Source organism: Dermacentor silvarum, chromosome 4 (genome assembly GCF_013339745.2).
Source record: "Dermacentor silvarum isolate Dsil-2018 chromosome 4, BIME_Dsil_1.4, whole genome shotgun sequence".
NCBI lineage: Eukaryota > Metazoa > Arthropoda > Arachnida > Ixodida > Ixodidae > Dermacentor > Dermacentor silvarum.
Window position 1 is genome coordinate 26577033 of NC_051157.2, and position 26886 is coordinate 26603918.

A 26886-nucleotide genomic window follows, 5' to 3' on the forward strand; every position below is an offset into this window, starting at 1 on the left:
ATTACCAGCAGTGTGGGCACTCAACACCACGTCGTTACTCGCAGTGCTTACGCATCATTCAGATACTCGCTGAAGACATCCTACGTAACTTTTTTTATTGCGATAGCAATTATAGGAACACTCTCGGCGAATTTCCAACGTCGGCGTTGCCGCGAAGTCGCGTTTTAAGTCCAGGTGCGATAAGATCCTATCTAGGATCGATCTATCTAGGATCCCTAATCCTATCGCCACCAGCGCGCCGCTTGTTGTAGATGCGAGGGAAAGAGTGCGAGAGTGAGCCGAGAAGGATGCTGGCTTGATGTGCGCCGTCTGCCTGCTCACCCTGTGTTGTGCGCACAAGGTGGGGAGGGGCATGCAGGTGAGAGAGTACCTCCTCTTTTAGTCCGGTCATTGCTGCGCATGGCTGGGGCGGATGGAGGGGCAGGTGAGAGCACGTCTCCTCTAGCCCGATCGCTGCTGCGCATGGCTATGCTCTGCGCGCCCTATCTTGGAGGTAATATCCAGCGGGTGCAAAGCTAAGACGAGTCGAGATGGCTGGTGGCTTCGTGTACGCTGTATTCTCGCGCTCCTAGTGTTGGAGACCTGCGTAATCTGATATTTTACAGAGGCGTCGAAGCTATAAAGGCAACACAAAGCGTTCGCTCGCCACTGCTGCCGCTCTTCATCACGCCAGCATTGTGACACAGCAAGTGTCCGCGGTCATCGAGTGGGATCTGTTCAGGTTACCTATGCGCGAGTGAAACCATGCTTGTTAATTTAATTCTATGAGAAGAGGGACAACAGCATGAAAATCTAAAAATATTCATGCTGTACATCTACATTTCGTGCTTCATTTTTCATAAACGATTACAGACTGTAACACCCTGCCTGATAATGTTGTCTCCGCATCGCGTGAAATGTTTACAGCTACGCTCTGGCAGTAATTGCGCACAGTTTTAACATCATTTGTAACTGTGTATTCTGTGTGTTTGTATGCCACTGTAATCACACTATGCATTGTATTTATATTTTGTTGCCTCCTCTTGCGTTGTTCTGGTTGTCTCCCGATGCGTTGCTCATGTGCTTTTTTTTTTCTAGATGTGATGTTGCTTTCTTTTGTGCTTGTTTTTGTCTAAAACCCTCCTATACAACAATGCTTTAGGGCGAATGTAGGTAGCTTCCCTCCGCCCTCCCTTCCTCCCAAGTCAGTGCCCTCCAATAAATCAATCAGTCGGTCAAAGCATTCACGAAAGTAGTGCACTTCAAAGCGAGGAAGACACACAAAAAAACGAAAGTCGCAGTTTCGCCCGAAAGGCGAAGCATCGATTGCGATAGCAAATTAGTGGACAGCTATACAAAGCAAGGATAGTAGTTTATCGGCCGTATAAACTTGTAAACATAAGCATACTAACTAAATTAAAAAGCATGGTGCCACGCGCGCACAAGCAAACATGAACGCATCTCACTCGATGACCGCGGGAAATCGCTGTCAAAACACTGGAGTGAGTCAGCGCGGCAGCAGCAGCGAGCGAATTGAGCTTCGTGCCGGCGCTCGCATCAACGCGATCTTAGCCGCGAAAACACGGGGAGGGCGGACTCTGTTCCCGCCACAGATGGCTTTAAAGATAAAGCCGCGCGGGCGGCCGCTCGCGGCAGGTGCGCGCGGCCAGAGCAAAGCGCGGCCCCTCCAACTGCCCCCCCCCCCCCTCCCACAGCCTTTCGGCCAGCGGGAGCGCGCGGCCGCAGTAAAGCGCGGCCCCTCTACCTCCCCACCCTCCCTCCAGAGCGTTGTGCGCGACTGGAAAACTGCGCGCTTTCTTCCCGCTTCCCGCCCTTACGTGCGCGAGCCGCGATTGCCGGCTCACCGTAGCATGCTTTCACTCGCACATACAGCGTACGACGCGCGGCGACGATTTTATCGCCCGTGGACTTTATACGGAACCTGACGGCGGCGACGGCAGAAATGCGCCTGGAATGTTCATATATTTGCTATCGCAATAAAAGAACGCGTCTCTCCCTCACACGCACGCACAGCACGCAATAAGGCACATTACCGTGGGCACTCACAGGTTAAACGACGCCTTCATTGCGAGCAACGTGCGGATCGTCTGGGCGAGGTGTGTCGCATTCACCAAGTGGTGTGGCTCTCCCCAGTGGTCCAGCCAGCCGACGTACAGCTCTGAGTTCATGAGAGGGCCCGACATCTGGTGGCGCCATTTGCGAGAAAACGCACGCCTCGGCTCCATGCCTGCGTACGCCGCGCGCAGACCGAGCACGCGGAATGCCATTTTGGTTCACACTGCTACTCTGACCGAAACGCTTCGCTTAACCGAAGGCCGCCAGGTTATCAGTATCCATTTTCTTTTAAATGCGTAAGCATTTCTATGGTTACCCAACAAGAAAACCATCCGAGCGTCCGTCCTTCGAGTGAAACGTTCGCTTTCAAGATAGAGCCAGCTGGGGAATAAGACAACGAGGAACCGCGAGCAGTGGCACGAGCGCGTCCCTGTGACCACGTGACGTGTGCAATCAGGCACGCACTATGCACATCTTTAGTGAGCCAGAACTGTGGAGCAGCCGTGGCTTCGTATCGGAACATGATCAGCGCACCTGGCGCCGCCGCCTGCAGTAGTTTGCTTGCCTCATCAGTTCACGTTGCGCCGCCTTCCGCAGCAGTTCGTGTCGCCGCAGCGCTGTCGCATTTACCGTAATGGCACCAAGACGACTGCAGCCGCTGAGCACTGCTAGAATTACCAGCAGTGTGGGCACTCAACACCACGTCGTTACTACGAAATGCTTACGCATCATTCGGATAGCTCCATGAGGAGATTCCACTAAATGTTTTTTTTTTTCGGCTTTGCTGCAAGCAAAAAAGGGTTTTAAAATTACGTAGGATTGACCTGAACGATCCCTGACCAGCCATTATTCGTACAGCAGCGATTTGAAATAAGGTGAAGACCAGCCCACTGGGCTTCATACCGTATATGAAAGTAAGTCTTGGAATATTACGTACCAGTGCCCTGTTTACTTCTACTTTGCAAAAAAGATATAATTTACCAGCTTGCACCGAAATGAGTGCAAATGTCGGTAATACTGAGTATAACAATGGTTCAGATGTCAAAGGACGCTTTCGACGGCAATACTGCTAGAAACAATTTGTAAGACCGCTGGGCTTGAGGTGAGTAGAGCCGTCGGAAATCTGTTCCTCTGGCAAGCATATACGTCACCGAAAGAAATAGCTGCCGCTCAAGCATGAGTCGAGTGAAATTTAACGCATCACGGTGCCGTTTTATGCCACTTCGGTGCGCGCAGTCTAAGAAAGTTCAACCCCGAAATGTGAGTGGAGTGACTGCCTCTAAGCGCCACATTACAGGCACCTTATCTATCAAACCTTAAAGTATTGACGAGCGTGAAAGTGTCCTATAGGTGTTTCGCCAGCAGAACACCATACGGCAAAAGGTCGAATACCGAGACCAGGGGAGGTATTCTGTAAGTGTCCACATAGTGGACATGTCCATTTGTGCTGCAGCTGAAGTGCTGATTGGCTGGGCTGGGGTAAAAGCGAGAAGAAAACAGGCGCCGACAGCCACTTTCATTGTCGTTGGTTCAGCTCAAGCCGATCAGCGGTGCACGCACGTGCACAGCAAGTGCACACGCATGCACACAAGTGAATGTATACAGGACGACATCTCGTGTTGGGAACTTGTTTGTGCGCGCCGATAGTTGTTCTAACACTGCCAATCACGGGTATAAAAAAATAAAAGCACGCTGGCCTAAACCAAGATCCGGTTGCTAATGCGACCGCTTCGGAGCTAAGGGTAGCCCAGAAATGCAGGAAGGTGGAAAGATGGGCGAGTTAAAGGGCGATGGGCGAGTTAAAGAAATGCGCATCTTACAGCAAACCGCATAACACAGAGCGCCGAATTCTCACCGGTGCCGAAGTTGACGGTGGTGAGCACACCGTCGACGCTGCCGCACTTGATCATGTTGTCATCGCTGCTGTCAGCGGTGAAAAGAACCACGTCCCGCCCCAGATGCGCCCATGCCAGGTCCCGCAGGTGTACCATGTACGAGGAGTCGCACGCTTTGTAGAAACCGTATTCATTCTCCACCTGAACGATCAAGCACGGGGCGCAATCACGCAGTTAGGCTAAATCAAGATGAAGAACGTAAGTTCAGCGTTGGCCAATAATGATAGCAGAGCCGCGGAGGCAAGAAGGAAACAGCGCTGTGAAGAAGACCGCGCAAGAAAACGAATACACAGAAGTTTCTTTCGATGACAAAATTGAATAGTATCACAAGCGAATAACAGATCAACATGTTCAAACGATCCTCCGAATTATATCGAGTATTTTTAGTGTTTTCTCCAACAGAAAGAAACATGGCAAATAACATATTCCCCTGCTGTTGTTGGTGACCATTTTCTTTTTCGGGATCTTTCAGACCGCAGTAAACTTCAGGTGCAGGAGAGTCGCCATGGCTGTTGTTAAAATAGCAAAAATTGTTCTTACTGGAGGCACGATGACAGAGATGGAAAGAAGCTTGTGTCTTAAGTCAGGAGCGATTATCTTACATGAGTGCCATTGAAAGGAAAAGAATCGGGAGCCAAGGCGAAAATTTTGTGAATGCTTAGCTATGCTAAGCGTAATGCATCGCAGAGTTAAGAAGTGTACTTAAAATTTAATTATTTGCCTCATAATCATATCATGTCATAATCATATCATAATTACATCATATCATAGTATATCTCATAATCATATCGTGGTTGTGGCACGTGAAACGTGCCACAACCACAATATGATTATAATGATATGATTAAAGCCACTACGCCTCCGCGGCTGGTGGGGAGCATATTTTTGTGCTGGTCTAGTTTCGCAACAACACCTACACGAGAGCTTCGCAAACATGAAAGAAAAAAGCGCAGTCATGCTGACTTCAATCCTAGCTCAATAAAAAAAAAAGGCAATTCATTTCACAATTTCCGTGAATATATGGCGAGGAAGAGTTGTACAACACACAACTCAACTTAGAAAATTTTCTCCAGATCATAGGAAATAGCTAGATTTTTCTATAGTGCGGCGCATAGTTACGAAATCACAAAAAGTAAGGCTGCCTACTGCATTAGAACTTCCATTGCGGTGCTCTGTCGCGTGCAATTCAGCAATTCACACTGTCTGTCTCATAGGCACTTTTAGGCAACACCTTTCAAGCGCGCACCAGTGTAAAGAGATTTTTAACGCGATAGCGTTTAGGGCCCTGTTCTCCAATTTTTTAAACAGTCGTTCGGACAAAGCTCGAATATGTGTCGGCAGCATGGGGACTCAGTCGCTGTATGTTGATTGACGTCACAGAACTTGTCCAAAGTCGAGCTCATTGATAAGTCCTTATTACCTGCACTTATAACATCTTACTAATAAAACTTAACAGAACAGAAACAGGTCAAGTTTATCAACTAGAGGCAAAAACAAACTTTTTCATAAAATTTTCTTTTTCCATCTTATGCAACATGTCAGCCAACCGACACTCTTCATAGTTACCTTCATAAAGGAAAAAAATTGCCATCGACCAGAAAGCAGCAGAAAGCAGTCAATGAAGAAAGAAGCCATCGTATTTGAAGAAAAATTGATCCTGGTCGGGGAATCGAACCACGGACCAAAGCCTTGCAGTGTGGTCGCTCTCCCACCGGAGCTAACTTGGAGGCCAGCAGATAACAGGATGAGAATGGATTAAAAACTCAGACCTTAGTGTCCCTGAATCAGCAAATTTCTGCGAATTTCTGCGTTTCACATCTACTTCTAACAAGAAAATCATAATCAGACCCCACGATAAAGCTTCCTATAAACAAAAAGCACCAGCTGTTTCAGGCCTACCAAAATCATGTTACGCTTACCTGCAACATAATGATCGGTCCTCCGTTGCCGATGAGAAGCGGTCTTACTTGCTCGAACACCTTCGTCAGATAGCGGTCCACATAGAACAGGTAGGCTGCGGGCAACGCGAAATACAGACCATATCTCAGCATGCGAATTCTGCGGAAATGGTGTCGTTTAAATGGGAACACGGCATCAATGTGTGCACCAATTTAACATCCGCAAAGATGGTTTTCAAAAGCATTCTCGATGTCTTGGGCGGACTGTAACCAAAGAACAAGGCGGTGGTTGTGGGTCTGCTAACACAGAAGCAAATGAGAGAGCTGAAGCATGCTGAGAATTCAGTAGCTGCATATATAGTGGTAAAACGGGCGCTGCGACGAGAGTTGATGATCATAGTGCAGACAAAACAAGTTGACCGGTACACTGACTTGATCGCTTCTATTATTATTATTATTATTATTATTATTATTATTATTATTATTATTATTATTATTATTATTATTATTATTATTATTATTATTATTATTATTATTATTATTATTATTATTATCACACCTGCTGACGGCAGTTAATTCATGCTACATTTGCACCTGAATTGGTGAAGCTCACCTGAGACGCACGTCTCCTCTGCTGCCACATAGTTAAAGGAAAACATGCTAGACAAGCGTGCTGTTTAAGACTCATCTCTGACCTTCGCCAACAAGTCTTGCCTACTCTTCGAACTGTGAAGCCCAACTAGGAACCTGGGTGATTACACGTCCACGTCCCCCAGTTCCTGGACCTCAATTCATCCAAGCCCACAACCTAGGCCAAAGCGTCAGCATTCCCGAAATAGAAGGCGGCAATAAATTAGAGGAGAATGTTACAGAAGCAGTAATGCTAGGGCCCCTGACGCGATGGGATTTTGTGCACACGTTAAATCTTAAGCTGAAAAGGGCTGTCGTGCAAATACAAGCTGTGTAACCGGCAACGATAACTGAAAACATTGACTTCTTATTTAAAGCCAGATGCATGTAGCAATGTATGTCGATGGTTAATCATATCGTCGCCAACTGTATTTCAGAAAATTTACAATTTCTAAGAAAACGCTGTATCGTCATCAACGATGAAAAGCCGCTCGTGACGTCAATTTCAAATGCCCCGAAATAACGTCGCAATCAAGGATGCAGCAACAAAATAGCCAGACGATGTTACACCTTCATCTATGAGTTTACATAAACAATATAAACAAAACAAGTTTTCACCACAAAAAGATACAATAACTTTGTCCACATAAATGGAGATTCTGTTTTGCAAATAAAACCGCATTACGGGAGCAAACTATAGGTTTTTTTTTTAATTCGTGGCATACTAGTTGATAATATGTGAACTAAATTGAAATAGCATTGTACTAGTGAACTTATTTTTTTTTCACATCACGAGGTTATTTAGTACGCACACACAAACACACACACTGCCTCACTTTTGTCAGAAGTTCTAAGCCGCATTGAAGATCCATTTCTTAGAAGCCAGTATGGAAATCCACCCTGCATAAACAAACGCCTTCATCAAGCATAGTCCTCAACTCTGCTAGATTTTTTCCCTTAACACAGCGGCATAAGGGGCGTTCAATAAACTCTCGTTTGACGTAGACGCGAGAGCTCTCTGATAAACAACACATTCTTATTTTTTTTCCTTTCGTCCTTCTTCTATTGAACGTCAATGCACTTGAAAGATCACTTACTAAGCTCTCTTAGACCTGAGGGGAAAAAGATTTTGTTGCGCTTACGAAAACAGTACTCGATAGCTCCTTTGAGTTTGCGCAGGGAAGTCGTCATCATCAGCGCGAAATCTCCGTCCTAAAATGTGCTTCTTCAAGTTTGAAAATAAAATAGTCACGCGGGCTGTTGTCCAGACAATTGTTGCGCTGATTCGAACCCGTATTCCTGTACCGAGCCTTTCCGCAACGCGAGATGTATGGGCTGGAGCTTGCTGATCCAGGACACCTTTATCTCTGGCAACAATCCTCGGGCACTTTTTTTTATAGATTACATCACAGAACTGACTCAGTTTTCGGCCTTATAGGCACCTGTTGTAGTTTTGGCTGGCAGATAATCAATGAGCAGTACAAAGAACACTACTCTCATGCCAAGGAAACTGTTGATATGACTTTTACCGCTGAGGCTTATTTTACGGCCGAAGAATATACGGGCCCACTGCTCATGACTCTGATCTTTATATTAGCCTGGACAACGTCACAGCCATATACCGTGTGTCCCAGCTAACGTAAGCCAAGCAGTTCAACTAAAAGAAAGAATAAGTAAAACACGGTGCAAGATACAATTATAAAACCTACGGTGTTTGGTTGTCAGAGGTCTGACCACCGAACACCCTATGTTTTAAAATTGTATCTTGCACGGTGTTTTTTTTTTTTAATTTAGCATTGTAATGAATCCTGATTTTCGGCACATATACTGAGCGGTTACTTCAAATGGACGACCGCTCCGTGGGTGATCTTCTATACTCCCTGGCATGCCTAAACAAAGCTGGCCATCTTTCCACAGTCGTTTAACATGACGCGTATCCCTGCAGTAATTCTTCATGCACCTAGTGATATTTCCTGCGCTGCTACCTCCTTCGTTAAGTGCGAGAAAAGTTCAATCACGACGTGACACTTGACCATTGACAGGATTGCAGGAGCTTTTTTTTTTCACAATACCATGGAATGGGGGGAGCGAAGAGCCTCAGGGGTTTAAATGCAACCGCAGTAGATAAGCTCAGAGCTGGTAGAATCGCTGAAATCTGCTCTTATTTATTTATTTATTTATTTATTTATTTATTTATTTATTTATTTATTTATTTATTTATTTATTTATTTATTTATTTATTTATTTATTTATTTATTTATTTATTTATTTATTCGCCCATATGTGTGCTATAGCAGGAAAGCTGTTATCCTGTAAAGTAAAACCTAATTGCGGCTTTCATATTCAATGACGGATTGTTAGAATGCATGGCTATAAGATGAGTAAATGTGCCATCCGGCCAGGCAAAGCTCGTATCCTATTCCACATAATGATGGAAACTTCGTGCTGTACTTTCAGTAGTCGAGGCTGTGAGCGTTGGCAAAACGCGAAATCAGGGTTCACAATGCTGAAACTATTATGATGTTGTGGTTGCTAAGAGTGCCGAAAATGCTACGTAAGAATGAAACGAGTAGCATCACCGAACTATATACTAAGCCTTTTGCACGCTAGATTCTGAGAAATACGACTCACAAAATCTCGCTCGGCGCAGATGTACGGACCTGGTCGAAGGATGACCATAAAGCCCAGCTTATGGGCTATCCGCAAGAAACGGACCAGATCCTGCTGGCCTTCGAAGTCGAAGTGGCCTTCTTCGGGCTCATGGCTGCTCCACTCAACGTAGCTGTGCATTTGTAGAGAACAGAGGTGATGCGCACGCGGCTTTTGTTTTGTTTGTAATTTACTTTTTAAGGTGTTCACTGCCCGTCGAGCGTTCCTTCTCAGCGTACAAGGTCATTCTCAGTGACAAGAGGAACAATTTTGAATACAAAAATTTGGACATGGTGGTAGTTTGCTATTGTTTCCACAATCTTCACAGTGATTCTTAGACTACGTTCGGCGTGCTCTCTAAACAGATTTCTTCAAACACGTGCGCTTCAAATGGGCGGAAGTGTATTTGGCAGTGTTGGGGCGTTTTGCCTGTACAATTCCGATAATGTCATTGTATATCAGAAAATTGCCAGAGTTGTACCTAGCAGTCCTCATGTAAGAACATGTTAATTTCTTGATAAATTGTAGTCTCTTTTTCATTTATTATTTGTCTGTTTTTGTTATGTCTTAGTTAAATTGCGTCAAGCAGGCATAAAGTAGCCTTTTTTTTAATCAGTATTCCCAGCTTTCATGTATTCTTTTTCATGCTTGCTTCACTTTATGCAACGCTCGAGTACAGTGGCCATTGAACAAGAATATGAGCAATGTGCTTGTTGAATTACGCCAAATGATGGTCATTAGTCCAGCAGTTTTATGGGACAATTTCACGGCTATGTTCAACTGTCGGCGCCTTTGTGCCATCATAAACAATAACATTTCTTGTTTTTCTGTCGTAGATACAGATCGCGCACGTCTTCGTTTTAAATTCTTTGCATTTATGTAAAAATTTATTGTGCCTAAATTTACGACGTTGGAGGCCTAACACGTTGCTTTGCCTGCCTATTTTTGGCGCCTAAAACGCGCTTTTTTAATGCCTAAAGATCCGGCTCTAGTGATTAACTGTGGTCGAAGAAGGAATGTCGCTGGAGCCAGTACTTTTTGACAAGGGGACATTCTTCAGGGTAGCAACTGTTTTCCTAAGCAGAGTTATTATGTGTGCGTAGCTCACTCTCCCCCAAACTCAACGGGAGAGGAGGAGGAGGAGAATAAGCTGGTGCGTAGAGCAAGGCGAAGGAAGAAGTACTCAAAGTAAGGAAGGGGGAGGGAGGGAGAGAGAGAGAGAAATGGAAAGAGAAAGAAAGGGAGGAGATGGTGTTTAGTTTGGCTCCGGCGACCTCCCTTGTTCGACCTCATTTAGTAATTGCGATAGCAATTACACGGACTTTCAAGCGCATTCACGCTGTTGGCGCCGCCGCCACGCTGTCCCGATATATATAGAGGGCGCATGCGCGGCCCATTCGCGGTGGGCTAGACGTTTTCCAGAGACTCGGAGTGCGTTTGGCTGAAGAAACGATCAATCAAAGTGGACACACTGTCAACGGTATACGTTCGATCGCCTCGGTGGCGGAGCAAAGGCGCAGCGCTCTGACTTCCGCTGGCGACATAAGCGTTGCGCGCACGCAGACCATAGGCACAAATAAGCACTCCTGCTGAGCTGTGCCCCCATGCGAGCGTTGTGAGACGCCTGGTAGCTGCCGGGGCGATGTTCTTCTGCCCAGTTGCAGTTGCCTTGCAGGTTGCGTCGCGCCAATATGTCGCACCCGCGCATATAGTACGAACACTGTACGACGAGTTGAAGCGCAACGCTAAACATTGCTATCGCTGTCAATGAGACGCCCTTCGAAACTGCCTTTTTTTTTTCAATTATACGAGCTCTCGAGGCGCATTCGCGCCGTCGCCGTTGGCGTCGTCGTGGTGTCACAGTATCGACGTGCGTGCGCGGATCGCGTATGAAGGGTTGGCAAGTTTCCAGAGACGAGATAGACGCGCAGTGGGACTGGCTGCAAAAACGAGGAAGCCAAGTGGACGCACCCTTATGACAGGGGACGTCCTTACCCTGCTTATGCTCCGCTGCCCTAAACCAGGACAGCGTTCCGCCTCCCACTGCTGGCATGAGCGTTGTGCGCACACAGCTGAGAAGGTGTGTGCATAGGGACACGGTACATAATGTGGTCTGAGCGGAACAGACAGCACACCTCAAGCTACAAACGATGGCGGTTTTCCTTCGGTCTAATTTCGTGTACCATTAAAGTGCGACGCTTGCAACGCGGCGCTCATCACGGCAGTGTTGTAAGACGCCTGGTAGCCGCCAAGACGCTGTTTCTGCTGCAGAACAGCAGTTGCCTCGCGTTAACATGTCGCCCCCCCCGCGTATTCTTCGAAGACTGCATTCAGCCTCGCAACGCTATGTATGCCTTGCTATCGCTTCCAGCTCCCGCAATCACTTCCAGCGCCTTGAGCACACAAAAACATGACCTTGGAAATTGGCTTCCGTTACTCCAAAGAAACAGTTGCGGCGGGGTGCAATTTGTAGGCCACCTAACCTGGACATCCCTCATGTAACTGGTGCAATAACTCGATCGCTGCTGTTGACGAACCGATAGTGCCACTTGTCGCTACAAATTTAGAGAAAATCACTTTTGCTTATATTCGATTTTCACCCGCGGCACAAAAAAAAACAAAATATATCCCAGATCATTCGCTTACAATACGTTAAAATCCCACCACATGCGCAATTTTAAACACCGACGACAACGAATAAAGTTGCGCCTCTTTTGCATTACTTTCGGTTCAACTTTGCCAACTGCTCATTGGCAAAGCTGTTCGCATCGGTGAAGATAGCGACCAAAAAAGAAGTATGAAAGAACTGCCAAAGGCAATGGTTCCGCTAGCCCAGGGGCCACAACACGACAATCGCGTACGTCTCGACCGTGTTCAGGCCGGAAGCTTGCATGGTGATCAGCCGGTCCTCCCACAGCGCCGGAAGTACCCGGAAGTAGTGGATGGCACCGGACATTATCTGCATAGGCCTGCCTTGCATCACGAAGGATTTGCTCCCAAAATCGACGGCGAACGGAAGCTTTGCCTGGAAAAGAAGCATGAATGCGTAGTATCCGTTAAACGCATACGTGTAGATAATATGCAAATTGGGAGCAGCCTTAGGTTCACTCAGAAAATCGACAACGTTTCGGCCAAGGAACGACCTTTCATTATCATTATATAATGGTGTTCGCAATGAGAAATGCTTCATTTATACTCTGCGCTGCTGTGTGTAGCACCCGTGATTTACAAATGCGGGGGGTTTTACGCACAAACATGCATTTCACTCGAAACAAGACAGCGCTAATTCTGCGATTACGAGAACGGCAGCATGCACCCGCGCAGAATGCAGAGAGAAAGCTGATGGGAAGAGTAAGGCCACCCTTTATTTCATCCCCACAATTTAATTATTCAGGTGAACCGCATGAAACCGTCAAACAATGGGGTCCAAGAAAGCACAAGAACAATGAGCTGTTTCTGTAATTGCATTAAGAAAACAAACATACATGAAGGCGAAATTTGCGGTAATATTCATATTGTTAACAAAGAAAAATGGCAATAAAAGTGGAAGAGAAGGCAACTTTGCCACCGATAGGAGCTGAACAGAGACTCAGCATAACGCTTGTGGCACTCTACACGCCAAATGAGTTAAATAAACTCGTGTCTGCATCCGGCCGAAAGGAAAAGAATCACATGTTTAGGAAGATATACAAAATGCTTCAATAAGTGTTGTGCCTGAAAGCGGTGTGCTACAACTGTTATGACGAGAGGCATCGATTAAAACAAACTGCATGCGGGTTCGAACGAAGCGATTTCTCTCTCTAACAAGAGTCAATTCTGCAGTTAATCGCCAACCATTGCAAGACGCACGCAAGTAATGCGCGGGCACGGTATAGTACTCACATATTTCGGCGGGAAGACCTTGGGCCAAATCAAGCAAACGATATAAGAGCCGGCCAAGACGTTCAACAGCCATATGCACGGCTTAGCGCGTCGGCGCACCACATGTACGCGGCTTCTCAACTTCACGTGCTTCTGCATCTGGATAGAATCTATAGGATGCACAGAAAACGTCATAATGAACCACCCGAAGAGCCAGATCCATAAGCGACAATAATGAATAAAGGACCTACAAGCACTACTCGCAGCTGATAGTTTACTACTTGAGAAAAAAAAAAAAAAAAAGAAGAAGTCACGACACTCCATGCAACGATAAACAATGGTGGAGGAGTTGGGAGACTTCTGCGTCGCCTGGATAGCGTTACGTGGCGGTGAACAGAAACGGTTGTGTGGATGAGGCCTTAAATCAAGTAAGGCAAAACACGTATATCTTACCGAATGTTAAGTGCTATTCTACAGGATTATTTAATAAAATCACATACAAATGTGGTCATAGCGACTGATGCCATGCAGAACCAAGAAAAATGTGGTATTGGTATATTCAGCCCTATTCTAGATTGGTCATTTTCCCTGCGGCTACCAGACTTCGTACCAACTTTTCTTGCAGAATATTTAGCAGCAATACTGGCCCTTCGTAAATTAGGCCCAGCGATAGATAATGTAGTCATTGTTACTGGCTCTTTGCCCTTGTGTGCTTCACTCACAGCACCTAACGAATCTCAGGTTTTGTGAGCGTTTACATTCTTAGTTCCTCAACAGGTAACTAATATCCATTTAGTCTGGTTACCTGGGCTTACAGGCCTAGTTCTTAATGAAACGGCTGATTCATTGGCGAAAGCGTCAATAGCTGGCCTAGCCATAAAAAATTCTCCCTATATCAGCCTTTACCATAGCTGCAAGACTTCTTTAAATTTTTATTTATATAGTGCTGGTCTGGCACCCTTCACCGATTTGTCACATGTGTAGTGAAAATGAGACCATAGAACATTTCTTTAATTTCTTGTCGACGATTTACTAGCTTAAAGGAGTACTGACACAAAAATTTTCGAACTTGTTTTTTCTGCTGTAATAAGTAGCTAATGACCCAGTAATCACGGCGCGAAACCTCATTTGCTTCAGAACGCTACAGGTAATTATTTGGAGTCTTTGCAGCGACCAGTCCAAGTTTCGGTTTCAGAGAGCAACGGGATGGGAGAAGAGGGATTGTAAACACAGTGAGCACGTGATCGCACAATACTGTGACGTGTTCAAGCCAGCGCGCTCGCAGGCGAGCGAGCTTCGTGTTGCTAGTTCGTCTGCTACGCCTGCACGAGCTTTGCGATGTCGTCGCCGTCATCGTTTTCGTCATCCAGCGGCGACTATTTCCTCCAGGCGGGAGTCGCCACCGTATTAGACGTGGTCAACCACTTTTGATTCGATCGACCACAGGCGAGCTGGTGATCGCTGGGAAACGGTATAGGCCTAGCTCTCTGGCCGTCTGATCCGGGGCCGATGGCTCTTGCGATCCGTCCGCAGCTCGTAACAAAGCGCCTATATTCGTCAACACAATCAACGTCTGCACATTTATGACGCTCATAACTGACAGTACAATTAGTTTTGCCGACGGCGTTGGTAGCGATGAGAAAACACGTTAGCAAGGCGAGCCGCTTCGTAGAGACGATTGCTGCGGCGGCTGCGCTGACCGCTTGCGAGCCAAAATCACGCCAACGATTAACCATATAGCACAACGTTTCATAACATGCACACTTTCGAGGTCACTTTACACTAAGAGTTATCTCGTGTCACAAACAATTGAGCCGATGTTTGTGCCGCCGTCAGCGGCGAACGAGGCCAGCGTCTCGACCAGGGAGAAAAAAAAGCACCGGGACGATCGGAGCTGCGAGAAACTTGCTCGCCGGCCCCGCCCCGAAGGCAGCGCAAACTCGTGATATTTTTTGCACGCGGCTAGATTTTTGAAGGGCATCATGGATCTCGAGAAATTAGTTGCCCTTGGTGAAAAGATGGGTCTTTCCGGAGCGGAACTACGGAAGTGGGTTAGCCAGAAGGAAAAAGAAGCTTTAGAAAGAGAGAGAGAGAGGCTAGCGGCCGCACGTACTTTTAAAATTGATTTTAAATATGTTCTAAGCTATATTCGCCACTGATATTTTGTAGACGATGTGTGTGTGTCCACCTAAATCGATCTCACAAGTTATCTCGACTACAAATTTTTGTGTCAGTACTCCTTTTTAAGAAAACGAACCCTACAAATACCACTCCGCCTTCTTGGATTAGATTTAACTGCTCAAAACGTACTATCTTTGGGTGCCTCTACACTAGGGCATAGTGATGGTAAGATTAGCGCTGTCATCCAAAATTTTCTTTTAGGATCAATGCGATTTAAACTCTGAATACAAACTTCTAAGCCTCCTTTTATTTCACCAAAATTGAATTTTAACTGTTTCATTATATAATTATGGTAGAATTTTGATTTTCATAAACTCATGCAGGCTCTACAATCTTTATCATTCGATTGTAACTTACCTATTATAAAATTTTGACTTATTTTACACTTCCCTATGACTCTTGGCCAATCGCCCAGAGTGGGTACGTGCCAAAAGGTCACAAGGATCTACATCTGTACATCTAGAAGGACGTTGAGATGCCATGTTTAGTGAAGCTTTCTTTGTGGCGTCCGAAGCTTATGTCCTCTGGTCGGTGCTGGCGCTGTGCTGCGTTTCTGCAAGGTCCGTTCACCCCCGGACTGGAACGCGCGCGGAGAGTCCGGTCCGGCCGTGGCCTAAAGGGGCTTAACCGTGGCCTAGAGTTACTGTATATGGCTCCCACTATATGCGGGAGCCATATACAGTAACTCTTACTGTGGCCTTAATTGCAGCGCCACTGGGCTTTGGTACTGAGGCACCCTAAGGTTTGCCGTCGTCCAAGGCTCCACCCTGAGGACCATCAGCCATATAGACTTCTGTGTTCCACTGTCTCAACATGCCACACTGTAGGTAGGACGATCATATCCTAGGACTACTTCTTCTTCTTTCTGGGTATTTACGTGCCAAAACCTGTTCTGATTATGAGGCACGCCGTAGTGGAGGGCTCCGGATTAATTTTGACCACCTCGCGAGTTCTTTAACGTGCACTACAACGCAAGCACACGGGCATTTTTGCATTTCGCCTCCACCGAAATGCGGCCGCCGCGGCCGGGATTCGATCCCGCGATCTAAGGCGTCAGCAGCGCAACGCCTTAGCTGACTGAGCCACCGCGGCGGTATCTTCTAGGACGTTGTGCGTGGGAATGAACAAAGCGATGGTTAAAACTGAGCGTTTAAAATGCCGTATGCGCATAATACTTCACCCAAAACATGCAGTCCTGGTGATTATGTGTGCGCGTTTAGCAAGTAGCATATTCTTCTGCCGGGAGAGGCACACAAAGGCGCAAGACAAGAAGTTGGAGTACATCTAACAAAAATAAATGTGCAGAGATATACACTTGCCAAAGTATGTCCCACGTTGTTGTCCTGACAGGTAGGTGGTAGTTGTTCTTGGTCCCTGAAAATATGGCTCGTGCTACAGTACACTGTGCTAGACCCACGAGGGTAGTAACTTCTGCTTCTTCGCTTGCTGCTGATTTCATATCTTGTTCACATGAGCATCAAAGCCTCGGTAATTAACTAGACATCCCCTGCGAAGCACTGACACATAATTTGGTTTATTTGCTGTACTTTATGAGGAAAAAAACTATTTATTTATTTATTGTTCGTATCAATGTCTACTGTTTATGTGACGCCAGTTTTACTTCTCATCCTGGTATATTTTTGTTATTGCTTAATATGAAAATGAAAACTTAATGTGGTCCTGGCAGTATTCTCACTGCGTTCCTTCGCCGATATGCTGATGGTGTTGCAAAGTGTCTTGTTATCATCTTTCATGCTTCTGTATTGTCCGTAAAGCTGTCAAGTGACTGCATGGAGGACTGACCGATTGGTGCCTATCTTTAAGAAGGGAGATCGGTTATTAATACAAAATTATCTTCCGATTTCAGACAGTCCACTAGGTGGACTCTTAATGAATACCCCCCCACCAGTTTCCCGCGCGCACGTCACTGAAGGGGCCGCTGTCATTGGTCTCCGCCGTTCGCGGCTCGCGTCTCATCTTTCGCTATTGTGCTTGTTCGCTCGTTACGCCGCCGCCGACGCTCGCCGCAGGAACGGGCCATTAAGAGCTGCGCTCTAAAAACATATACAAATGTGTAGAACAGCCCTCTATATTGACTAACTTCAAAGACGGGTTTAGAAAACGATACTCAACCATTACACAACTAATAACTGCGATTGACTCTTATCGATTCTTGTTATCGATATGAACGGTCAGATAGACGTAATATTCTTAGATTTCTGCAAGGCTTTTGACACAGTACCTCATGATAAGCTAATCCTAAAGCTCAGGTCAACTGTTTAAATGGAAAATGAGACATCCACCCATTTGGAGCAATTGCTACAAAGGAAACCCCATATAGGTTCCTTGAAAGAAAAGCCTCTCAGTTGAAGAAAAATTCGTCCTGGTCCGGGAAATTTAGGACAATTGCTGTTCCGGAAATTTTTGTGCGCTGGATTGCAGCTTATTTGTGTGACCGTGTTCAGTCCGTTGATGCGGGCGGGCAATACTCGGGCTGCCTTCCAGTCACATCTGGTGTACCCCAAGGAAGTTTATTGGGACCTTTACTGTTTCTTCTGTATATCAATGGCATTGTTAACGTAATCTATCCTGAAGTCCAAATTCGGTTGTCCAACGACGATTGTGCATTGTACAAAGAAGTTCATTCCACAAATGACCATGCAAGACGCGATGTAAGCGTTAGTGTCAATAACATTGCCAAATGGTGCGATCAATGGGGTATGAAACTTAACACAGAGAAATGTGTGTGTATCCTTCCGATTACTAAAAAAAGCAGTATTTTGCATAGACCTATAAGCGCGGTTCCTTACCACTTCAACAAGTTACTAACTACAAATATTCAGGAGTGACACTGAGACTAACAACTTGTCTTGGAATGCTCATATATCTAACGTTTGTTCATCTTTCTCTTTAAAACTGTGTTTCTTAAGACATAAGCTTAAAGGAGCCCCTACTAATGTTAATGCTTGGATACCACTCATTAATCAGACCTTAACTAAAATATGGATGTATCTTCCGGACCCTTACACTAAATTAAACTTTAAAAAATTAGAAAGAATCTAAAGAAAGGCAGTGAGGTTTATATTTAACAAATTTTTCGTATCAGACTCTCCCAGTGAAATATTGCAGTGCAATCAAATGCAACCACTCGAAGTACGAAGGAAAGAATTGAGGTTACGGTTCCTTCATCTGCTTATGAATAATGAACTAGCATTAAAAAAAACCATTTTAACACGAAAGTGTTTTATGCCGGGGTCCACCAAGACTTCACTGACGTATTTCCGTCACGGAAATACGTCAGCTTACAATGTACACGAACATAATACAAAGAAAGAAACCAGAAGAAAAAGTTCCACAAACATGCAAAATTTGGAAATCGAACCCACGACCTCTCGGTCCGCGACGATAGATCGCCGAGCGTTTAACCCATTGCGCCACAAACGCATTTGCAGAGAGCTACACAGACGCGCCTTATATATCTAACACTCCTCCGTGTACCCGCGCTCTTGCTCGGGGCGGTGCCGCCGCCTACGAGCAGAAAAGAGAAGTACTGCATTATGACACTAACGCGCACCGACAGTGAACGCTTCGGTGGTCTCAGCACTACGACGCCTCGATGCCAGCATTCGAAGGGACGCTGGCATCAAGAAGCACTACCAACGCCACCTAGGTGGCGTTCACCGTACTCAGCACAGCGGAGCGTGGCCTCCGCAATTAGCTCTGAAAATGTTTCTGAAGTTGATCGCGGAGGCTGCAATTACGACGCGCTGTACGCGCTGATTTGACTCGGTGACGATTCAGTTACGTGCTTTGTCTTGCGCGTTGTATTAGTGTGTCAGTTACGTGCTTCGTCTTTCGCGTTGTGCTAGCGTGTGCAGCGTAGTGCAGCTTCCATATGCACGACGGTTGCTCATGGTCATCGACGTTGGTAGTCGTGATGGAGGAGACGTGCCACCAGGCGTCAGCGTGGGTGCATCGACGCCTAAGGGCGCTTTAGCCACAAAACACCAATAGACATTATATATCAATGTGCAATAAACATTACTTCTGTGAAGACACGTTTCACTTTCGTGTTCTATACCGATTCCTATATAAGAGGGATCAACCACATTTTTTTTGTCACCCCTAACAACCAGACACCACCGTGACAACGAACTAACACCTATATTTTGCACGAACACATTTCTCTTTTTTCCCCGTACAATACCTTGACTGGAATTTCTTACCACTAATATTTTCTTAAAATACTGTTCATTCTTTATTCGCTTACTTTGTATTATCTGTTCGATTATGATGCCTACCCTGCTTCGACCTCGCGTCAGCAGTAAGTATTCACCAATTTAAAAATTCGCAGTTTCGCCCGAAAGGCGAAGCATCAATTGCGATCGCAAATTAGCAGAGAGCTATACGGAGTAAGGCTAGTAGTTGTATCCGCTGCATAAACTTGGACACGTTCGCTTACTAACTGAATTAACAAGCATGGTGTAAGCAAACATGAATAGATCACACTCGATGACCGCAGACAACCGCTGTCAAAACGCTGGTGTGAGCAAGCGCGGCGGCAGCAGCGAGCGAAGGTTCATACGGTCTATCGCTTCAACGGAAAGTGAGCAGCGAAAGCACAGCGCATACAAAGGTAGGAGCCGTATGCAAATCGCGTTCAAGAAACGGTGTGCGCGACAGCCCGCAGCCGCGCAAAGTACGTAGTTGCTGGCAGAGTAGAAGTCACACCTCCTCCCTCCCGCAGTGCCCCGCTTTCCTCATTTCACGTGCGAGATGAGTCTCCAGTTCCCCTTGTGCCGCAGCACAGCGTCCCCCCTGCCTCCCTTCCCCCGGCCTTTCGCGCGACGGAAGAAGTCGCGTTTGCTCTCCGCCGTGCGTTCGCTCTCGGTGGAAGCACGCGTCCCTCGCGCGTTTTCACCCGCATATACAGCATACGGCGCGAGGCGACGATTTTATCGCCCTTGAACTTTATACGGAACCTCACGGCGACGGCAGAAATCTGCTTGGAGTGTCCATATAATTGCTATCGCAATAAAACTTGGATTAAGCTTCTCCTTTAAGAGTGGAACGCGGTTATCGGGCGCCGTTGACGCCGACACAGACACCGGATTTTCTGCGACACGGGGTCCGATAGAAAACAATGGTGGGTCGATCCCGGTGGCAGTGCAGGGCAGAGCAATGGCTCGTATCCCATTAAGGCAGAGGCTACAAGCACTGACTCATCAATGGAACTTAACAGCCGCGTAAGCAAGAAAAAAAGGGGTTTGTGTTTGAGTTTCCGCTTAACAGAATTACTTTTTCTCGTGTATTCAAATTAAAATCCGACGCTGTCATGTCTGTAGGTTGTGTGCAAATCGACCTTTACGAATTTTCTTACGCATTTTAATTTGAGAAATTCAATTAGTTCAGTAACGCCGCTGCGCCACGCGGAGGGCCTGCGTGGTAGTGGTTAGGGATTATTTTTTCTGACGGAGCACGCCGCCAGCGGCGGACACCAACACCGGAGCTACCGCGTTAATAGATGCAGAGGATGCCAGATGAGGCAAGCAAGCGAATCGTGATCAAACATACGGCACTGATAGGAGCGCGTTGAAGCCGTGTCACCAAAACTGGGATCACGCGATTTCCAACGCGAAATGGGTCGGAAGACAGCGCGCACGAAGCCACCATGACGCCCTAGATCGCCCTTCGCCTTAGCACGAATCGAAAAACAGAGCTTATATTCGATTCGTATTCGATAGTCTAAATATCCGCGCACCCCTGCCAGGATGGTTGGCTGGGCCGTCCAACCAAAACGTCCAGCTTCTATGAGTTTCTCATTCGCTTACAGCAAGCATGTCTGCCCCGCCCACCCCCTACTCCTTTTATTTTTTTCGTTATGGCATTTTAAATCTTGAGTCTTCGTAGTCTCATCCCATGATGCACCACATTTTATCTGGCACGTAAACCTTATTTTTGCAAATCTGAGTTCGCAGTCAATGGAGTTGCATATCTGCAATAGTTTTCATCACGCTCAGAACTTCTGACGCGCTGCAGCATGCTCGTTTAATAGAAACTTTAGCATTGCAGTACTGAAAATGTGCAAAAATTATAGCTACGTTGAGCTTAACATATTAAAATCGTACAGTAATGCATTCATCTTTCGTGCCAATAGTTAATTTAAATTATGGGGTTTTACGTGCCAAAACCAGTTCCGATTATGAGGCACGTCGTAGTGGGGGACTCCGGAAATTTGGACCACCTGGGGTTCTTTAACGTGCACCTAAATCTAAGTACACGGGTGTTTTTCGCATTTCGCCCCCATCGAAATGCGGCCGCCGTGGCCGGGATTCGATCCCGCGACCTCGTGCTCAGCAGCCCAACACCATAGCCACTGAGCAACCACGGCGGGTGCCGTGCCAATAGTTCTCTCTTTTTTTTATTGCGATAGCAATTATATGGACACTTCAACCGGATTTCTTCCGTCGGCGTCGCCATCGCCGTGAGGTTCCGTATAAATTCCAAGGGCGATAAAACCGTCGCCGCGCGCCGTATGCACGAGTGAAAGCGCGCTATCACGGAGAGCGAACGCACGGCCGAAAGCAAACGCGACCGTCGCGCGAGAGGCCGTGGGGGTATGGGAGGAAGGGAGGGAGGGAGGCGGGGCGACGCTGTGCTGCTTCACCAAATGCTTATCTTGCAACCGGGCGCAAGGGAAACTGGCCACTCAATCTCCCACGCGAAAGCAAGAAAGCGGGAAGGCCGCGCGGGAGGGAGGGTCGGGGGGGGGGGGCAGCTTCTCCTCTGCCAACAACTTCTCCTCTGCACTTTGCCCGGCGTTGGCGGTCGCCCGCATCGTCTCTTATCTCCACACGGCTCTGACCTTTGTTTGCGCTGTGCATTCGCCGCTCAGTTTCCGTTGAAGCGATTGACCGCGCGAACAATTCGCCCGCTGCGGCGGCTGCGCTTGCTGCCAGGTTTTGACAGTCGTTGTCTGCGGTCATTCGGTGTGATTTATTGTTGTTTGCTTGTGCGCGCTGACACCACCCTTGTTAATTCAGTTAGTCCAATTGTGTCCAAGTTTATGCAGCCGATAAAACTACTATCCCTACTCCGAATAGTTCTCTACTAATTTGCTATCGCAATTGATGCTTCGCCTTTCGGGCGAAACTGCGATTCTTTTTTTTTTTTTGCACTGTACACATTGTGGTATGACCAACATAGGCTTATACAAGTGTTTACATTTGTGCACCCTTCTTTTTATGCGCTTCATGTTCAGAGGTCTCATAATTCACTAAATATCTGACAATTAGCGAACATATACGCTTGTTCTTTACAGTCCTTCAGGACTATCGCACACCTAAATTACACATCTCCTTAAAAGTCTACAAGACCATTTGTGCTTAATGCAAGGCCTGCGCGGCAAAGAAAAAGCCTAAAGAGGAGTGATAAAAAACTCTTACCATATCAGCCACAAGCTGGGAATTCTATTGTCAACTGAAAGACAGATTTGCAAAGGCGACTGTGACCAGTTGACGGCTGCATAGTCTCCATACTCTTTCAGTCTCAAGCAAGTTGCAGCACGAAAGCTATCCTGTCATGGAACAGAAGCAACACAAAGTTGATTTTTACTGCATCCCTTTATCTGCAGAAGTGCCCTCACAAAAATTTCTAATTGAACGAATCATTGCAGGTAAGTTTTGCACATACTTATAACGGCGAGTTCTCGGAGCACCTGCTCTTGCACATCCTTCCAACTGTGAGCTTTCGGAGTACAAGTGCTCCAAGCGCTCACAGTTGAAAGCATGTGCAAATTGGTGGTGCAAATTGGCACCACCAATTATGCCCCACCGCGAAAAGTGCATGCTGTATGTTGGTGATGAAAATTGTCATGTTTCTATTTATCCATGCATGCATGGAGGAAGGAAAGGGGTAGCTTGCGTGCAATCATCCATGCATGCATGGAGGACAGAAACAAAACAGGAGAGGCCCTGACGTCACATTTTTGAATCCGGAAGTGCAGCCTTGTTGGTGTGCCATCTCGCTTTGCGCCTCCAATCAGGGGTTCTGCAACTCGCTGGAGCAGATGGGCGCGAACTTTGAACTTGCATTGTTACGAGCCGCCGGAAGTGCGTGCTGCCGGCGTGCGTCAAAACAAAGCCTCCGAAACTTCTGTAGCAGTTTTAGCGAAGCAGACGCGCTCCTGTGTTTCTCCGTGGCACGTTGAAGACGACGAAGACGACCCGCGCCGTGATTGCTTGAGTGTATCTGTTGCTGGCGGACACTCACACTCACAGACCTCAAACACAACTTTCAAGCTTACACACCACACTCCTAAGTCAGCTTTCCTCGCGAACAAAAGGTGCTGCGAGAAAGACACTGGTGAAAAAAATCTTATCTCACTTTTCAGAGACCGAGAGCAGCAGCGAAAGCTTCAGGAGCGTGGTTGCTATGGCAACGTTGACATTTGGGGTACCCGTCCCAGTGCTCCTTTGCGAAAAACAGCACGTGACTTCCGCCACACCTCCTTCAATGCGTCCGTGCTGGCCGGGGCCTCTCCTGGGTTTCCTTCCTCCATGCATGCATGGATGATTGCACGCAAGCTACCCCTTTTTCTCGTTTTAGATGCGAAGCATCTTATGGTCGGGGCTGTCACTCCCTCCGCCGTGCGTTGTCCACACCCCTGCTGCGCATGCGCATCCTCCTCCCCCTCCTCTCGGCATTCCTCCTCTCCTCTCCGACGCTCCTCTATAGACGTTTTCACGAGGGCGCTCCCGACGGTCTGGCGTGGAGAGTATGTGTCAGTGTTGCCTGTTCGGTCTGGACTGTGAGCTTGCCTTGCGCTTGCATTGATGAGTGGTAGCTTTCCTTCGATGTTTCCGTTTATTTTTGTCACGAATGACTTACGCTCGTAAATAATGGCATGTATACTCATCAAAAGGCTACAGGCCAGCACTGTGCAGTTTATGGGTGCACAAACAACCAGCGGAAAATAATGATTTTAGGGACTAAGTGTGTCCACAACACAGCACTCCGCAAGACCACTGCCGCGATGTGGTATGTTCACGCTTCGCCGGTTTCCTGCAACACCTGAGGACTTGGCATTTCAGTCTAATGTGAACCAATGCACACATAAGTAAAATAACGCATATTGGTAAACTCTTTTCGGCACATTTCCCAACAGGTTGCGAGAATTGTCAGCTCTTCGATGTAATATTTTCTCGTATGTAGTGGCAGAGGCTACATTTGTTATTCTTTCAAACATGACTTCATTCCAGTGCCTAATACGGGGGTCACACGGCGCACTTTTGATCGTGATCGAGCCCGATATGGGTCGAATTTCTTGGTCGCGATTGGATTCTTTGCTCAATCTGTGCGTGGCGTAGAAATGCGCTAAATGAGCCCGCGCAAGTAAGAACGTAAAAAAAAAAACTGTATTCGCATGGGTACGCGGACAATAGCATCATGCTTGCAAGAATAACAGTAACGAAAAAAAATTCGCACAGTCGATCAAGTGAAATACTTACGTGCGTGCAGAGACTGCTTCGCTGACCACTAAGCGCTTTTCACTCACGGTCAGTAGTTGTTTACAGTCATATGCATATGTATTTATTCGACAATTGTTAAGACTCAACATTACTTTATTATGAACATAACACAGTGAGACGGTGTAAGGGAAACAAGAGAAAGAGCAGAGATGGCCCTAACGCTGCAATATTATTGGCTTATGTCGCTTCAGAGATAGCGCACACGAACAATTCCTGCCGTACGCGATATCTTCAATACAAACTTCGCGCACGATCTACGTTAAGGTTCACCGTGAGCGAAGCTTGTTCCAAATTCAGACATTCGAAAGAAAAGCCATCCCAGGTAAACAAACGTAAAATATATGTAAACAAATATATCTTTATAGCAAGTCCTGTTATAATCCCTATTGGGATTGACAGTATGTATAAATAAATAAATACTAAAAATAAAAATGTAGCACCTGGGCTGTATCAGTCGCGCTGGCATCTGTGATCACTGCCGCGCGTCGGTTCGCTGCAGGTACCGCGCTGCTCGATCGCCCCGCTTTATGCTTTGACATTTGGTTATAAGCACCCTGCACCGTACCAGATCCAATAAATTTTGGATGATTGAGCTGTTCAGTTGCGTCGGAAGCGTATGGAGTAACCACCGCATATCTACCAACCACTGACACGCGTCGTCGGGCTGCCGGCGCCTGGTTCTATAAGCATTGCCCGACAGCTACGTACGCGCCTGATTTCGCTAAATGAGGCACCCATCAATCGCGAAACGTAATGGTGATCAGATTCAATCGACGATATGGTCACATGTGCCCAGCAATAACAATGAAATATACCGCTGATTACCACGCCAGGTCTTGACGAAGCAGACGCGGCTGCCGCCGCTACCGACGAACACCACATCCACTGGCTGGGCTTGCTGTTGCCATGGCACACTACACTGAGCGCTCACGCGAGCACGTGAAACATGTAACAAGTGAAGCGGCACAAGACAAGCGAAGCGGAAGAAAACAATCGAAATAATGCGCGGCGAAGATCACACAACCGAAGTGCGGCCGGCCTGCTCTCGCAAGGTGCACAGTCCAAAATGGCGGCGACGCTAGACGTCGCTCGTGTCGGCCAATGGCGCTGCTCAAACGTCGGTTTGTGAAAAGGTCTATAGGCCTCTCCGGATTGCGCAACGAATGGCAACACCTGCGGCTCCGTGCGCGATAATGCGAAGCAGCTTTTAAGTTAGAGGCGCGACGGTCGGCACCCCAGAGGCACCGGCAACAGTCACCAACGCCGCGCGCGTTCGGTGCGAACGCGGGCAAAACGCCGACGGCGTCGACAACAGTTCTGCGCGTTGCTGGCGCTGCTGCATGTCCAAGTTTATACAGCTGATAAAACTACCTTGAGTCGACCCCATGGCTGCTTCGCATACTACTCAGGGTTCCCCTACGGGAAGATGGTGTAATCTTTTTAGGAGCGAAGCTCCTTATAGCGGCACCTGTTCCGTCCCCGTCGTAGTAGTAGTAGTGTGTAACCAGTCTGAGAAAAATGAGAAAAAAAATTCCGAAGTTGTGTCCGTAGCGCGGAATCGAACCAGGGACCCCTCGCTTCCGAGCGCACGGCGTTTAGCCCACTACGCCACGAAGCGCACATAGACACACGCACCACGATGGCAATAAATACCCAACATTAACGAAAGGCCGCGTTTCTAACGCGTTTGTGCTAGCGCGTTACGGCCCGTGTAAGAAGCTGGTGTAAGACGCTGTGGCCTCTCCGCCTTACCTTCAACGCGTTTCGAACGCGCTGCCCAAGGCGGTGGCAAGTCAAGTTCAAGTCGAGGTGCGTTTATGAATACGGGGGGTATACTCTCTCAGCAGTCATGTGATGGCGTCGGCAAACGCGGTGCACGTTCCGGCATGTGTAAATGGCTGCGTAAGACGCTGTGGCCGCTCCCCCTTACTAGAGAGTACTGCACGTTTCTAACGCGTTTGTGCTAGCGTCCCCTTAAGCGGGAGATCCGATGATTCCCTCCGGAGCTTCGCCCACTCATCATCATTCACCCCGTAGATATGCTGTGATTTTTTTTCTTCTTGGCTGCTCCTGAGCAAATAAAGCGTTGTCCTATAGCTGAAGCAAAGTTGAGGCCAAGGCTTACAACACTTGTCCAGTCTACACATTAGCATATAGTATAGAGCACTGCAGGGTCTCGGGCTTACC

At 47.1% G+C, this 26886-nt stretch overlaps 1 protein-coding gene across 1 annotated transcript in view; it reads right to left on the reverse strand.

The window, feature by feature from the left end:
- LOC119448392 (beta-galactosidase) overlaps positions 1–13500 on the reverse strand; it is a 27134-nt gene extending 13634 nt beyond the window's left edge. The window contains exons 1-8 of the mRNA XM_049665158.1: positions 13489–13500; positions 11989–12152; positions 9110–9260; positions 7315–7378; positions 6462–6482; positions 5870–5964; positions 3911–4091; positions 2047–2227 (exon numbers count right to left, since the gene is read on the reverse strand). Of these exons, the coding sequence (XP_049521115.1) occupies positions 2047–2227; positions 3911–4091; positions 5870–5964; positions 6462–6482; positions 7315–7378; positions 9110–9260; positions 11989–12152; positions 13489–13500 (869 nt within the window). The remainder of the gene's footprint in view (positions 1–2046; positions 2228–3910; positions 4092–5869; positions 5965–6461; positions 6483–7314; positions 7379–9109; positions 9261–11988; positions 12153–13488) is intronic.
- Positions 13501–26886: the final 13386 nt, after the last annotated feature.